The sequence below is a fragment of the Rattus norvegicus genome, chromosome 4 (genome assembly GCF_036323735.1).
Source record: "Rattus norvegicus strain BN/NHsdMcwi chromosome 4, GRCr8, whole genome shotgun sequence".
NCBI lineage: Eukaryota > Metazoa > Chordata > Mammalia > Rodentia > Muridae > Rattus > Rattus norvegicus.
The window spans coordinates 71,627,931-71,641,547 of record NC_086022.1 but is presented as its reverse complement, the minus strand read 5'-3'; the positions used below and the strand labels follow the sequence as shown (position 1 = coordinate 71,641,547).

The 13,617-nt window shown below is 42.7% G+C and overlaps 1 protein-coding gene across 1 annotated transcript; it reads left to right on the top strand.

Annotated features, from left to right (window-relative positions):
* The first annotated feature begins 2,515 nt into the window (after window positions 1–2,515).
* Or9a2 (olfactory receptor family 9 subfamily A member 2) lies at window positions 2,516–3,460 on the top strand. The gene has a single exon (NM_001402542.1). It carries the CDS (start codon window positions 2,516–2,518, stop codon window positions 3,458–3,460), a length of 945 nt encoding a protein of 314 aa, NP_001389471.1.
* The last annotated feature ends 10,157 nt before the right edge of the window (window positions 3,461–13,617 follow it).

The following is a 13,617-nucleotide window of genomic DNA, read 5'->3' as shown; positions in this document are numbered from 1 at the left end:
TCCCGGTTTCCGGGCAAACATCCCCCTCCCCCCTCCCCTTCCTTATGGGTGTTCCCCTCCCAACCCTCCCCCCATTGCCGCCCTCCCCCCATAGTCTAGTTCACTGGGGGTTCAGTCTTAGCAGGACCCAGGGCTTCCCCTTCCACTGGTGCTCTTACTAGGATATTCATTGTGGAGCTGTATATCTTACATGTTGTTAACTGAGGTAGGAAAGGTTGCACAACAGATTTTCACTGCACCCTCTTTAAAGGAATATGAAGATCCATAGTTAGAAATTCCTCTAAAATTACATGGCAAGCTGGGCTTTAGCAATTAAAAAAAAAACAGGAAGGAAAATTATTCCCAATTTATCCCCTTAGGTGCCAACTGACATTTCAGTATGAATAGGCACACTTCAAATGAGAACGTAAACGCAGACAAATGTTTTATAATGCACACATATTCTGCTCTCTCCAGCACCAGATTTCTGATTTGCATTTTGTCAGTTCTTCCAGGTTGAGAGCATAGCTGTCTTCAGAAGCTTCCTCTGCTCTCTCTACTTGGAAGTGGTCCATCTGGGACTCAGCAACACACCGTAGTAAAAAAGGAACGGCAAGGATCCTGCTGGAACACATACAGATGTACATATATTTAGAAGAAGGAAAATCCAAGATGTTCTGTAGCGTGCAGTTAGAGTCGCAGGTGGAACTTGTCCACAGCATTCTGCAGGGTCATGGTCGGTACTAGCTGTAAGAGCCATTGTAACCCAGATGGAGGATGTGTCAGGCTTCATGAAAATATTAAGATCTCGTTAAGGCTTTCAACGTGCTTGAGATGAAGGCATTAGAAAATATTAGTGCACATTTTCAAGGAACGTTATGGTGCCTCTGAGAGGATGGAACTTACTCGAGTTTTGAATAACTTAGAATCATGGGAAAAGCCTACGATATAATGAACTGAGAAGACGAACTTCTTTGAGTCTGACACAGTCCAGACAACAGGCCCTGAGGCATTGTGGAAAGGCATCCTTAGACTAATACGTCTCTGATCAACAAGACTTCAGCTCCTCCACTAAAAGACTTGGGAAAGTTCTGCAACTTAATTGGCCAAAAATGAAGATAACTAAAACTTTTCTCCCTGATCTCCCCAGATAGCTTGCTGAGAGACTGCTCTGAACTTGAGTTAATTAAGAACACATACCTCAGTGACTTTAGTTCCTTTGGGAAGGAGAAAAGGGGTGGAGGGGAGAGAGGAGGACAAATCCTCAAGTCAGTACATGCTCATTGCTAGACTTCTTCCTAAGCTCCTGTACAGATCCCCCTGCCCTCTTCACCATGAGAGGAGGCTCCAGGAGATTGTACAGCACAGCACTAGCCAAGAAGGAGTTTATTTCTGCTGGGTCTGTAGAATGTCAGAGCAACATGAAGCCCCTCTAAAAAGGTCAGGTTTTTTTGTTGTTGTTTTGTTTTTGTTTTTGTTTTTGTTTTGTAAAAATTCTGTCTTTGTGAAGGAAAAACTAGAGGGACTGGGGTGGGAAGGACTTAGGTGTCTTATGGAGATGAAAAGAAATAGAGCTGTGGCATTGGGGAGGGGCTTCAGGGTGGACAGCACAGCACACAGCCTCATACAGTACGCCCTTTTAGATCTGGGCTCTTCTCTCTCTTCTGCCTCATCTTCATTTTCTGATGTTAACACAAAGACTGTGAAATCAAAGCAGACATTGATCCCTCCCAACCATTTTAGCCTTGGATTCTTAGTCTGTCCATTAATAAAACAGCCACAGAGGAATAGAAAGGGCAATTAAAGGAAGGGCAGGGAGGAAGGACAGTGTTGATGTGAAAAAGGAGAGGAAACTAAACTGAGTAGGACTGAGGAACTACAGCTGAACTAGTCCTGGCCAGTATATGTCATAGTTATTATGACAGTATATCTCATAGTTATTACGACAGTATATGTCATAGTTATTAAACAAAAGAGAGGAATAAGCAAATAGATATGGAATATCAGGTAATAAGTGCTATGAAGAAAACTAGAGTTCACAACCGAGCATGCTTCCATGTTTGGGGAACAGTGACTGGAAAGAGGTTTTTGAGGAAATGACAGTTAAGACTACAGAAGTGAGGAGCAGAGAGACCCAGGTATCAGAATGTCCAATATTTAGGTTCTTATCCATACCAGCTATTATCTGTCAATATTTATAGGCTTTTGAGGATGAACACAGTTAGAAAAGAATGGATCTGTTTTGGAAAATTACACCCATCCCAGAGTTTTCAAGTGGAGATATTGGTGTTCTGTGATGTTTCAAAATCTGAGGACAGCAGGAACGCTGGCCCTAGACACTGACCTGACCTTTGCTTTGTTGGCCTTTAGATGGCTCTGTGTGGTACTGCTTATGCAAAGTTCTTTGCACTAACCTTTACCTGGAATGCCTTTCTATCTTCTGGCACAGTTAACATAGGAGGAAGAAGGGCAATTCCATAACCTGAAGGATCCGTTTGACATAGACCTAAAACTGGGACGCAAAAGTCAAACTCAAATGATGGACAATCTCTCTAGTGCGACCGAATTCTGCCTTCTGGGTTTCCCTGGATCCCAAGAACTACACTACATCCTTTTTGCTATATTCTTTTTCTTCTACTCAGTGACACTGCTGGGAAACATGGTCATCATCATGATTGTCTGTGTTGATAAACGTCTACAGTCCCCCATGTACTTCTTCCTTGGCAACCTCTCTCTCCTAGAGATCCTGGTAACGACTACAATTGTCCCCTTGATGCTCTGGGGGCTCCTCCTCCCTGGCAAGCAGACAATATCTCTGACTGGATGTATTGCCCAACTCTTCCTTTACCTCTCTCTAGGGACCACAGAGTTCGCAGTACTTGGAGCAATGGCTGTGGACCGTTATGTGGCTGTGTGCAATCCTTTGAGGTACAGCGTCATCATGAACAGCCGCACTTGCATTTGGGTGGTGATGGTGTCCTGGTTGTTTGGTTTTCTTTCAGAAATCTGGCCAGTCTATGCCACATTCCAGTTTACTTTCTGCGAATCAAATCTGTTAGATCATTTCTACTGCGACCGGGGCCAATTGCTCCAATTATCTTGTAATGAAACCTTGCTCACAGAGTTCATTCTATTCTTAATGGCGGTTTTCATTATTGTTGGATCCTTGATCCCCACAATTGTCTCCTACACTTATATCATCTCCACCATCCTCAAAATCCCCTCAGCCTCTGGCCGGAGGAAAGCCTTCTCCACCTGTGCCTCCCACTTCACTTTCGTTGTCATTGGCTACGGCACCTGCTTGTTCCTCTATGTGAAACCCAAGCAAACGCAGGCAGCAGAGTACAACAGGGTGGCCTCACTGCTGGTTTCTGTGGTCACTCCTTTTCTGAACCCCTTCATCTTCACTCTCCGGAATGACAAAGTCAAAGAGTCCCTTAGAGATGGAATGAAGCGTTGCTGTCTGTTCTTCAGGGATTAGCTCTTCTCTCAGTTACTCTTAGGTGACATAACCTAAAAATTTCAGCTTCCCTGGTCCATTAAAGTTGTAGTAAAATCTGAGTCCTGGGCACAAATTACAACCATGTAATGGAAGACCTACTTCCAAATCTCTTCCCAAGGCACTTCAAATGAATCTCTTTTTATGCTAACTAGAACCTTCCAGACTTCATGCCTGCTTCTTAACACTAGTGAGCACAAGGAAGAGTGTTCTTGAAGGTACTGCAAGAAGCAGAGCAAGAAAACAGTTTCTTAAACATCCTAGACAAATTACTCTGAAGACTTATCTTCTAGAGGAGAGAAGTGATGGGAGAAAAGACAGAGTGTGAGAGGAACCACTGAAAAATGCAAACATAAACATGGTCGCTTCGGTCCATCAATTGTGCAAAGACATTCTCCATACATTAGTGCCGTTATGTGACAAGATGTACATCTACATTTTAAAATCATTTGGGTTCTCTCTCTATTTGTAGACTACATGACAATTGTCCTGGCTCAATTGTACATAATTGACTATAGTATTGTCCGTATATTGCCACAAAAACAGTCTAGGGTGGTGATGGGGCACATGGCAAATATTTCCTCTGGAAATTCTTAGTAGCATTTAGAATAATTGGGAATAGGAATAGGGAAGATGTCTTTTCCCAAACTTCAGAGTATTGCATAAGCTGCTCCTCTTAGAGGCGGGCATAGCTATATATATATATATATATATATATATATATATATATATATATATATATATATATATATATATATATATATAGTGCATTACAGCTCCTGAAAACTGCCATTCCTGTTCAAACTTATCCCAGTCTAAGATTTCTAACTTCAAATTTCAGACACCTTGCAAATGACTTCTCTCCATGCAGAATTTTAAAAATGAGAAGCAATTCAGGAGTTTGGGTTTATGTGAAGTAGTTAAGGGACTTCACTTAGCATTAGAGGAAGGAGTTTTAGAAGGAAGAGAGGAGAAAGAGAGAGAGAGAGAGAGAGAGAAAGAGAGAGAGAGAGAACTAACTGGAAATGGTGTAGGCTTTTGAAACCTCAAAGACCATTTCCAATGATTCACCTCCTCCATCAAGGCCAAACACCCTAACTTTTGAAAACTGGGAACAAAGCACTTAACTTCTGTAAAATATAGTCTCTTCTTCCTTTAACGTACTTGAGGAATATATGGACCACAAGTAATCTCTTCTAAGGCAATTGTAGACTGACTCAAGTTGACAGTTAAAGCTAACTATCAAAAATGAAATAACGGGGGGGGGGGGAGGCAGGGCTGGAGAGATGGCTCAGAGGTTAAGAGCACTAGCTGCTCTTCCAGAGGTCCTGAGTTCAATTCTGAGCAACCACGTGGTAGCTAGCCACCATTTGTAATAGGATCAGGTGCCCTCTTCTGGTGTGTCTGAAGACAGCTACAGTGGAGTCATATACATAAAATAATACTTTGGAGGCTGGTAGGGTGGCTCAGGAGCTGGCTGCTCTTCCAGAGATCCTGAGTTAAATTCTCAGCAACCACATGGTGACTCACCACCATCTATAGTGGGTCTGATTCCCTCTTCAAGCAGACAGACGTATGTGTAGCAGAGCACTCATACATTAAATAAATGTTTTAAAAAGGAAAAGATGGAACAATTGGCTATTTATAGAACAGTAGGACAAAAACACCATCAATAGACTTCTTTCTATGGAAGATACTGGTATCAGATTGTTAGCAGAATACACATCTATAGTCATCTCACACATTGCCTTAGGAGATGATGCTTGCCTTTTTCATAATCTGATTCTACCTTATCTTCTAAAAGCATAACAACAGTTTTTTTTTTTTATTTTTTTTTATTAACTTGAGTATTTCTTATATACATTTCGAGTGTTATTCCCTTTCCCGGTTTCCGGGCAAACATCCCCCTCCCCCCTCCCCTTCCTTATGGGTGTTCCCCTCCCAACCCTCCCACCATTGCCGCCCTCCCCCCATAGACTAGTTCACTGGGGGTTCAGTCTTAGCAGGACCCAGGGCTTCCCCTTCCACTGGTGCTCTTACTAGGATATTCATTGCTACCTATGGGGTCAGAGTCCAGGGTCAGTCCATGTATAGTCTTTAGGTAGTGGCTTAGTCCCTGGAAGCTCTGGTTGCTTGGCATTGTTGTACTTTTGGGGTCTCGAGCCCCTTCAAGCTCTTCCAGTTCTTTCTCTGATTCCTTCAATAGGGGACCTATTCTCAGTTCAGTGGTTTGCTGCTGGCATTCGCCTCTGTATTTGCTGTATTCTGGCTGTGTCTCTCAGGAGCGATCTACATCCGGCTCCTGTCGGTCTGCACTTCTTTGCTTCATCCATCTAGTCCAATTGGGTGGCTGTATATGTATGGGCCAAATGTGGGACAGGCTCTGAATGGGTGTTCCTTCAGTCTCTGTTTTAATCTTTGCCTCTCCCTTCCCTGCCAAGGGTATTCTTTTTCCTCATTTAAAGAAGGAGTGAAGCATTCACATTTTGATCATCCGTCTTGAGTTTCGTTTGTTCTAGGGATCTAGGGTAATTCAAGCATTTGGGCTAATAGCCACTTATCAATGAGTGCATACCATGTATGTCTTTCTGTGATTGGGTTAGTTCACTCAGGATGATATTTTCCAGTTCCAACCATTTGCCTACGAATTTCATAAACTCGTTGTTTTTGATAGCTGAGTAGTATTCCATTGTGTAGATGTACCACATTTTCTGTATCCATTCCTCTGTTGAAGGGCATCTGGGTTCTTTCCATTTTCTGGCTATTATAAATAAGGCTGCGATGAACATAGTGGAGCACGTGTCTCTTTTATATGTTGAGGCATCTTTTGGGTATATGCCCAAGAGAGGTATAGCTGGATCCTCAGGCAGTTCAATGTCCAATTTTCTGAGGAACCTCCAGACTGATTTCCAGAATGGTTTTACCAGTCTGCAATCCCACCAACAATGGAGGAGTGTTCCTCTTTCTCCACAACCTCGCCAGCATCTGCTGTCACCTGAGTTTTTGATCTTAGCCATTCTCACTGGTGTGAGGTGAAATCTCAGGGTTGTTTTGATTTGCATTTCCCTTATGACTAAAGATGTTGAACATTTCTTTAGGTGTTTCTCAGCCATTCGGCATTCCTCAGCTGTGAATTCTTTGTTTAGCTCTGAACCCCATTTTTTAATAGGGTTATTTGTTTCCCTGCGGTCTAACTTCTTGAGTTCTTTGTATATTTTGGATATAAGGCCTCTATCTGTTGTAGGGTTGGTAAAGATCTTTTCCCAATCTGTTGGTTGCCGTTTTGTCCTAACCACAGTGTCCTTTGCCTTACAGAAGCTTTGCAGTTTTATGAGATCCCATTAGTCAATTCTTGATCTTAGAGCATAAGCCATTGGTGTTTTGTTCAGGAAATTTTTTCCAGTGCCCATGTGTTCCAGATGCTTCCCTAGTTTTTCTTCTATTAGTTTGAGTGTGTCTGGTTTGATGTGGAGGTCCTTGATCCACTTCGACTTAAGCTTTGTACAGGGTGATAAGCCTGGATTGATCTGCATTCTTCTACATGTTGCCCTCCAGTTGAACCAGCACCATTTGCTGAAAATGCTATCTTTTTTCCATTGGATGGTTTTGGCTCCTTTGTCAAAAATCAAGTGACCATAGGTGTGTGGGTTCATTTCTGGGTCTTCAATTCTATTCCATTGGTCTATCTGTCTGTCTCTGTACCAATACCATGTAGTTTTTATCACTATTGCTCTGTAATACTGCTTGAGTTCAGGGATAGTGATTCCCCCTGAAGTCCTTTTATTGTTGAGGATAGCTTTAGCTATCCTGGGTTTTTTGTTATTCCAGATGAATTTGCAAATTGTTCTGTCTAACTCTTTGAAGAATTGGATTGGTATTTTGATGGGGATTGCATTGAATCTGTAGATTGCTTTTGGTAAAATGGCCATTTTTACTATATTAATCCTGCCAATCCATGAGCATGGGAGATCTTTCCATCTTCTGAGGTCTTCTTCAATTTCTTTCTTCAGTGTCTTGAAGTTCTTATTGTACAGATCTTTTACTTGCTTGGTTAAAGTCACACCGAGGTACTTTATATTATTTGGGTCTATTATGAAGGGTGTCGTTTCCCTAATTTCTTTCTCGGCTTGTTTCTCTTTTGTATAGAGGAAGGCAACTGATTTATTTGAGTCAATTTTATACCCAGCCACTTTGCTGAAGTTGTTTATCAGCTTTAGTAGTTCTCTGGTGGAACTTTTGGGATCACTTAAATATACTATCATATCATCTGCAAATAGTGATATTTTGACCTCTTCTTTTCCGATCTGTATCCCTTTGATCTCCTTTTGTTGTCTGATTGCTCTGGCTAGAACTTCAAGAACTATATTGAATAAGTAGGGAGAGAGTGGGCAGCCTTGTCTAGTCCCTGATTTTAGTGGGATTGCTTCAAGTTTCTCTCCATTTAGTTTAATGTTAGCAACTGGTTTGCTGTATATGGCTTTTACTATGTTTAGGTATGGGCCTTGAATTCCTATTCTTTCCAGGACTTTTATCATGAAGGGGTGTTGAATTTTGTCAAATGCTTTCTCAGCATCTAATGAAATGATCATGTGGTTCTGTTCTTTCAGTTTGTTTATATAATGGATCACGTTGATGGTTTTCCGTATATTAAACCATCCCTGCATGCCTGGGATGAAGCCTACTTGATCATGGTGGATGATTGTTTTGATGTGCTCTTGAATTCGGTTTGCCAGAATTTTATTGAGTATTTTTGCGTCGATATTCATAAGGGAAATTGGTCTGAAGTTCTCTTTCTTTGTTGTGTCTTTGTGTGGTTTAGGTATAAGAGTAATTGTGGCTTCGTAGAAGGAATTCGGTAGGGCTCCATCTGTTTCAATTTTGTGGAATAGTTTGGATAATATTGGTATGAGGTCTTCTATGAAGGTTTGATAGAATTCTGCACTAAACCCATCTGGACCTGGGCTCTTTTTGGTTGGGAGACCTTTAATGACTGCTTCTATTTCCTTAGGAGTTATGGGGTTGTTTAACTGGTTTATCTGTTCCTGATTTAACTTTGATACCTGGTATCTGTCTAGGAAATTGTCCATTTCCTGAAGATTTTCAAATTTTGTTGAATATAGGTTTTTATAGTAAGATCTGATGATTTTTTGAATTTCCTCTGAATCTGTAGTTATGTCTCCCTTTTCATTTCTGATTTTGTTAATTTGGACGCACTCTCTGTGTCCTCTCGTTAGTCTGGCTAAGGGTTTATCTATCTTGTTGATTTTCTCAAAGAACCAACTTTTGGTCCTGTTGATTCTTTCTATGGTCCTTTTTGTTTCTACTTGGTTGATTTCAGCTCTGAGTTTGATTATTTCCTGCCTTCTACTCCTCCTGGGTGTATTTGCTTCTTTTTGTTCTAGAGCTTTTAGGTGTGCTGTCAAGCTGCTGACATATGCTCTTTCCTGTTTCTTTCTGCAGGCACTCAGCGCTATGAGTTTTCCTCTTAGCACAGCTTTCATTGTGTCCCATAAGTTTGAGTATGTTGTATCTTCATTTTCATTAAATTCTAAAAAGTTTTTAATTTCTTTCTTTATTTCTTCCTTGACCAGGTTATCATTGAGTAGAGCATTGTTCAATTTCCACGTATATGTGGGCGTTCTTCCCTTATTGTTATTGAAGACCAGTTTTAGGCCGTGGTGGTCCGATAGCACGCATGGGATTATTTCTATCTTTCTGTACCTGTTGAGGCCCGTTTTTTGACCAATTATATGGTCAATTTTGGAGAAAGTACCATGAGGAGCTGAGAAGAAGGTATATCCTTTTGCTTTAGGATAGAATGTTCTATAAATATCCGTTAAGTCCATTTGGCTCATGACTTCTCTTAGTCTGTCGACATCACTGTTTAATTTCTGTTTCCATGATCTGTCCATTGATGAGAGTGGGGTGTTGAAATCTCCCACTATTATTGTGTGAGGTGCAATGTGTGTTTTGAGCTTTAGTAAGGTTTCTTTTACGTATGTAGGTGCCCTTGTATTTGGGGCATAGATATTTAGGATTGAGAGTTCATCTTGGTGGATTTTTCCTTTGATGAATATGAAGTGTCCTTCCTTATCTTTTTTGATGACTTTTAGTTGGAAATTGATTTTATTTGATATTAGAATGGCTACTCCAGCTTGCTTCTTCTGACCATTTGCTTGGAAAGTTGTTTTCCAGCCTTTCACTCTGAGGTAGTGTCTGTCTTTGTCTCTGAGGTGTGTTTCCTGTAGGCAGCAGAATGCAGGGTCCTCGTTGCGTATCCAGTTTGTTAATCTATGTCTTTTTATTGGGGAGTTGAGGCCATTGATATTGAGAGATATTAAGGAATAGTGATTATTGTTTCCCTTTATATTCATATTTGGATGTGAGGTTATGTTTGTGTGCTTTCATTCTCTTTGTTTTGTTGCCAAGACGATTAGTTTCTTGCTTCTTCTAGGGTATAGCTTGCCTCCTTATGTTGGGCTTTACCATTTATTATCCTTTGTAGTGCTGGATTTGTAGAAAGATATTGTGTAAATTTGGTTTTGTCATGGAATATCTTGGTTTCTCCATCAATGTTAATTGAGAGTTTTGCTGGATACAGTAACCTGGGCTGGCATTTGTGTTCTCTTAGGGTCTGTATGACATCAGTCCAGGATCTTCTGGCCTTCATAGTTTCTGGCGAGAAGTCTGGTGTGATTCTGATAGGTCTCCCTTTATATGTTACTTGACCTTTTTCCCTTACTGCTTTTAATATTCTTTCTTTATTTTGTGCGTTTGGTGTTTTGACAATTATGTGACGGGAGGTGTTTCTTTTCTGGTCCAATCTATTTGGAGTTCTGTAGGCTTCTTGTATGCCTATGGGTATCTCTTTTTTTAGGTTAGGGAAGTTTTCTTCTATGATTTTGTTGAAGATATTTACTGGTCCTTTGAGCTGGGAGTCTTCACTCTCTTCTATACCTATTATCCTTAGGTTTGATCTTCTCATTGAGTCCTGGATTTCCTGTATGTTTTGGACCAGTAGCTTTTTCCGCTTTACATTATCTTTGACAGTTGAGTCAATGATTTCTATGGAATCTTCTGCTCCTGAGATTCTCTCTTCCATCTCTTGTATTCTGTTGGTGAAGCTTGTATCTACAGCTCCTTGTCTCTTCTTTTGGTTTTCTATATCCAGGGTTGTTTCCATGTGTTCTTTCTTGATTGCTTCTATTTCCATTTTTAATTCCTTCATCTGTTTGATTGTGTTTTCCTGGAATTCTTTCAGGGATTTTTGCCATTCCTCTCTGTAGGCCTCTACTTGTTTATTAATGATTTCCTGTGTTTCCCTAAGTGTGTTCATGTCTTTCTTGAAGTCCTCCAGCATCATGATCAAATATGATTTTGAAACTAGATCTTGCTTTTCTGGTGTGTTTGGATATTCCATGTTTGTTTTGGTGGGAGAATTGGGCTCCGATGATGGCATGCAGTCTTGGTTTCTGTTGCTTGGGTTCCTGCGCTTGCCTCTCGCCATCAGATTATCTCTAGTGTTACTTTGTTCTGCTATTTCTGACAGTGGCTAGACTGACCTATAAGCCTGTGTGTCAGGAGTGCTGTAGACCTGTTTTCCTCTCTTTCAGTCAGTTATGGGGACAGTGTGTTCTGCTTTCCGGCGTGTAGTTTTTCCTCTCTACAGGTCTTCAGCTGTTCCTGTGGGCCTGTGTCTTGAGTTCACCAGGCAGCTTTCTTGCAGCAGAAAATTTGGTCTTACCTGTGGTCCCGAGGCTCAGGTTCGCTCGTGGGGTGCTGCCCAGGGGCTCTCTGCAGCGGCAGCAACCAGGAAGACCTGTGCCGCCCCTTCCGGGAGCTTCAGTGCACCAGGGTTCCAGATGGTCTTTGGCTTTTTCCTCTGGCGTCCGAGATGTGTGTGCAGGGAGCAGTCTCTTCTGGTTTCCCAGGCTTGTCTGCCTCTCTGAAGGTTTAGCTCTCCCTCCCACGGGATTTGGGTGCAGAGAACTGTTTATCCGGTCTGTTTCTTTCAGGTTCCAGTGGTGTCTCAGGCGCAGAAGTCCTGCCGCTCCTGGGACCTCCCCCACGGGAGCCCAGAGGCCTTATACAGTTTCCTCTTGGGCCAGGGATGTGGGCAGGGGTGAGCAGTGTTGGTGGTCTCTTCCGCTCTGCAGCCTCAGGAGTGCCCACCTGACCAGGCGGTTGGGTCTCTCTCTCACCGGGTCTGGGAGCAGAGAGCTGCTGCGGGCCGGGATCCGCGGGTGTGGGACCTCCGGTAAACACAGACCGTGCCTCCTAGAGAAATTCTGCTTCCGTGTCCCAAGCTCACCAGGCAGCTTTCCTGCAGCAGAAAATCTGGTCTTACCTGTGGTCCCGAGGCTCAGGCTCGCTCATGGGGTGCTGCCCAGGGGCTCTCCGCAGCGGCAGCAACCAGGGAGACCTGTGCCGCCCCTTCCGGGAGCCCCAGTGCACCAGGGTTCCAGACGGTCCCCGGCTTTTTCCTCTGGCGTCCGAGACGTGTGTGCAGGGAGCAGTCACCTCTGGTTTCCCAGGCTTGTCTGCCTCCCCGAAGGTCCAGCTCTCCCTCCCACGGGATTTGGGTGCAGAGAACTGTTTATCCGGTCTGTTTCTTTCAGGTTCCGGCGGTGTCTCAGGCGCAGAAGTCCTGCCGCTCCTGGGCCCTCCCCCACGGGAGCCCAGAGGCCTTATACAGTTTCCTCTTGGGCCAGGGATGTGGGCAGGGGTGAGCAGTGTTGGTGGTCTCTTCCGCTCTGCAGCCTCAGGAGTGCCCACCTGACCAGGCGGTTGGGTCTCTCTCTCACCGGGTCTGGGAGCAGAGAGCTGCTGCGGGCCGGGATCCGCGGGTGTGATAACAACAGTTTTGACTCTCAACATAAACTTGAAAGCTGAGACGACCATCAGATTGAAGATATTATTCATTAAAACTGAAGAAAGCCTGGCCTGGTATGTACAAGGGAAAGAATGGCCATGGTGTGGGAAGTGTGCTCAGAGAGCAGCGCATCTGGGAATACTTGGAATCTAAAGCTGGGCAGGGGAAAGTGTAGCTTTAGAGGTTTTTCTCCACCATGCAGGATTTAGCACTTTAGCTAGTAGTCTAGAAATATGAGTCTAATATATGCCATTTGCTGACTCATAAAAGTTTTCAAAAAGCAATAACTTTCATTAAAGTAATAGACCTTCCAAATACAGCTAGAAAACTATGGAAGGAGGGACTAAATGGCCTAGAAAGTAAAAATGCTGTAGTTAATCTACTACATTAGACAGAAATCCTACCAGCTGATCCTGTTCCTCAGAGGCCATCAGGACACTCTGTCAAGCAAAGGTAATTTCCAAAAGTGTTATTTAGGAGGACATTACTTGTGATGGCTTGTTAGGAGCCACCATTTCAGAGCTGGCTCTTTAATAGAAGGACACACAGCTGGCCACAACAGCAAAGGACAGATGAGTTAAATGTTAGATGGGAAATGTACCCTCCTATCTTACGAGGCAGAATGGTTGAAATATCAGAGAGAAGTAACATAAATGATGATCTTTAAAGGCGGGTATTAGAACATGTTTATGGGTAAGACACTCATTTGAGTACCACTTACAATAACTAATGAAAAGTGCTAATGAGAATACTGACAGTGGTCACTAATGGAAAGTCGTGGTCCTTCCCCCAGTCTCCAGATTTGAGTTCTCAGATCCATTGTTTACCAAATGGCAAACTGACTGCAGTGGCCCAACAGAAGGAAGGTTTCTGTGACAGAATGAGAATAGATCCAGGAAACATTTCTTCATCTTTCCCAAAATGGCTCTCAGTCATCTTTATCAGGTAGCCATAATTATAAATGGGGGTATTCTAGCTTTCTTTCTGCTGCTGTGATAAACGATCCTGACAAAAGCAACTTAGAGGTGAAAGGAGTCTATTTCTTCTTACTCCAGATTACAACCCAGCCATCATTGTTGAGAAGTCAAGGCAGGGATTTCAACAAGTTGTCACATCACATCCATGGTCAAGAGCAATGAGAAATATACATATGCTTACTTGATTCTTTGTGTTCAACTAGACTTCTCCACTCTTATACAGCCTAGGACCTCCTGACTAAGGAATGGTGTCACCCACAGTGATCTGAGTCTTCCTATATTAATTAACT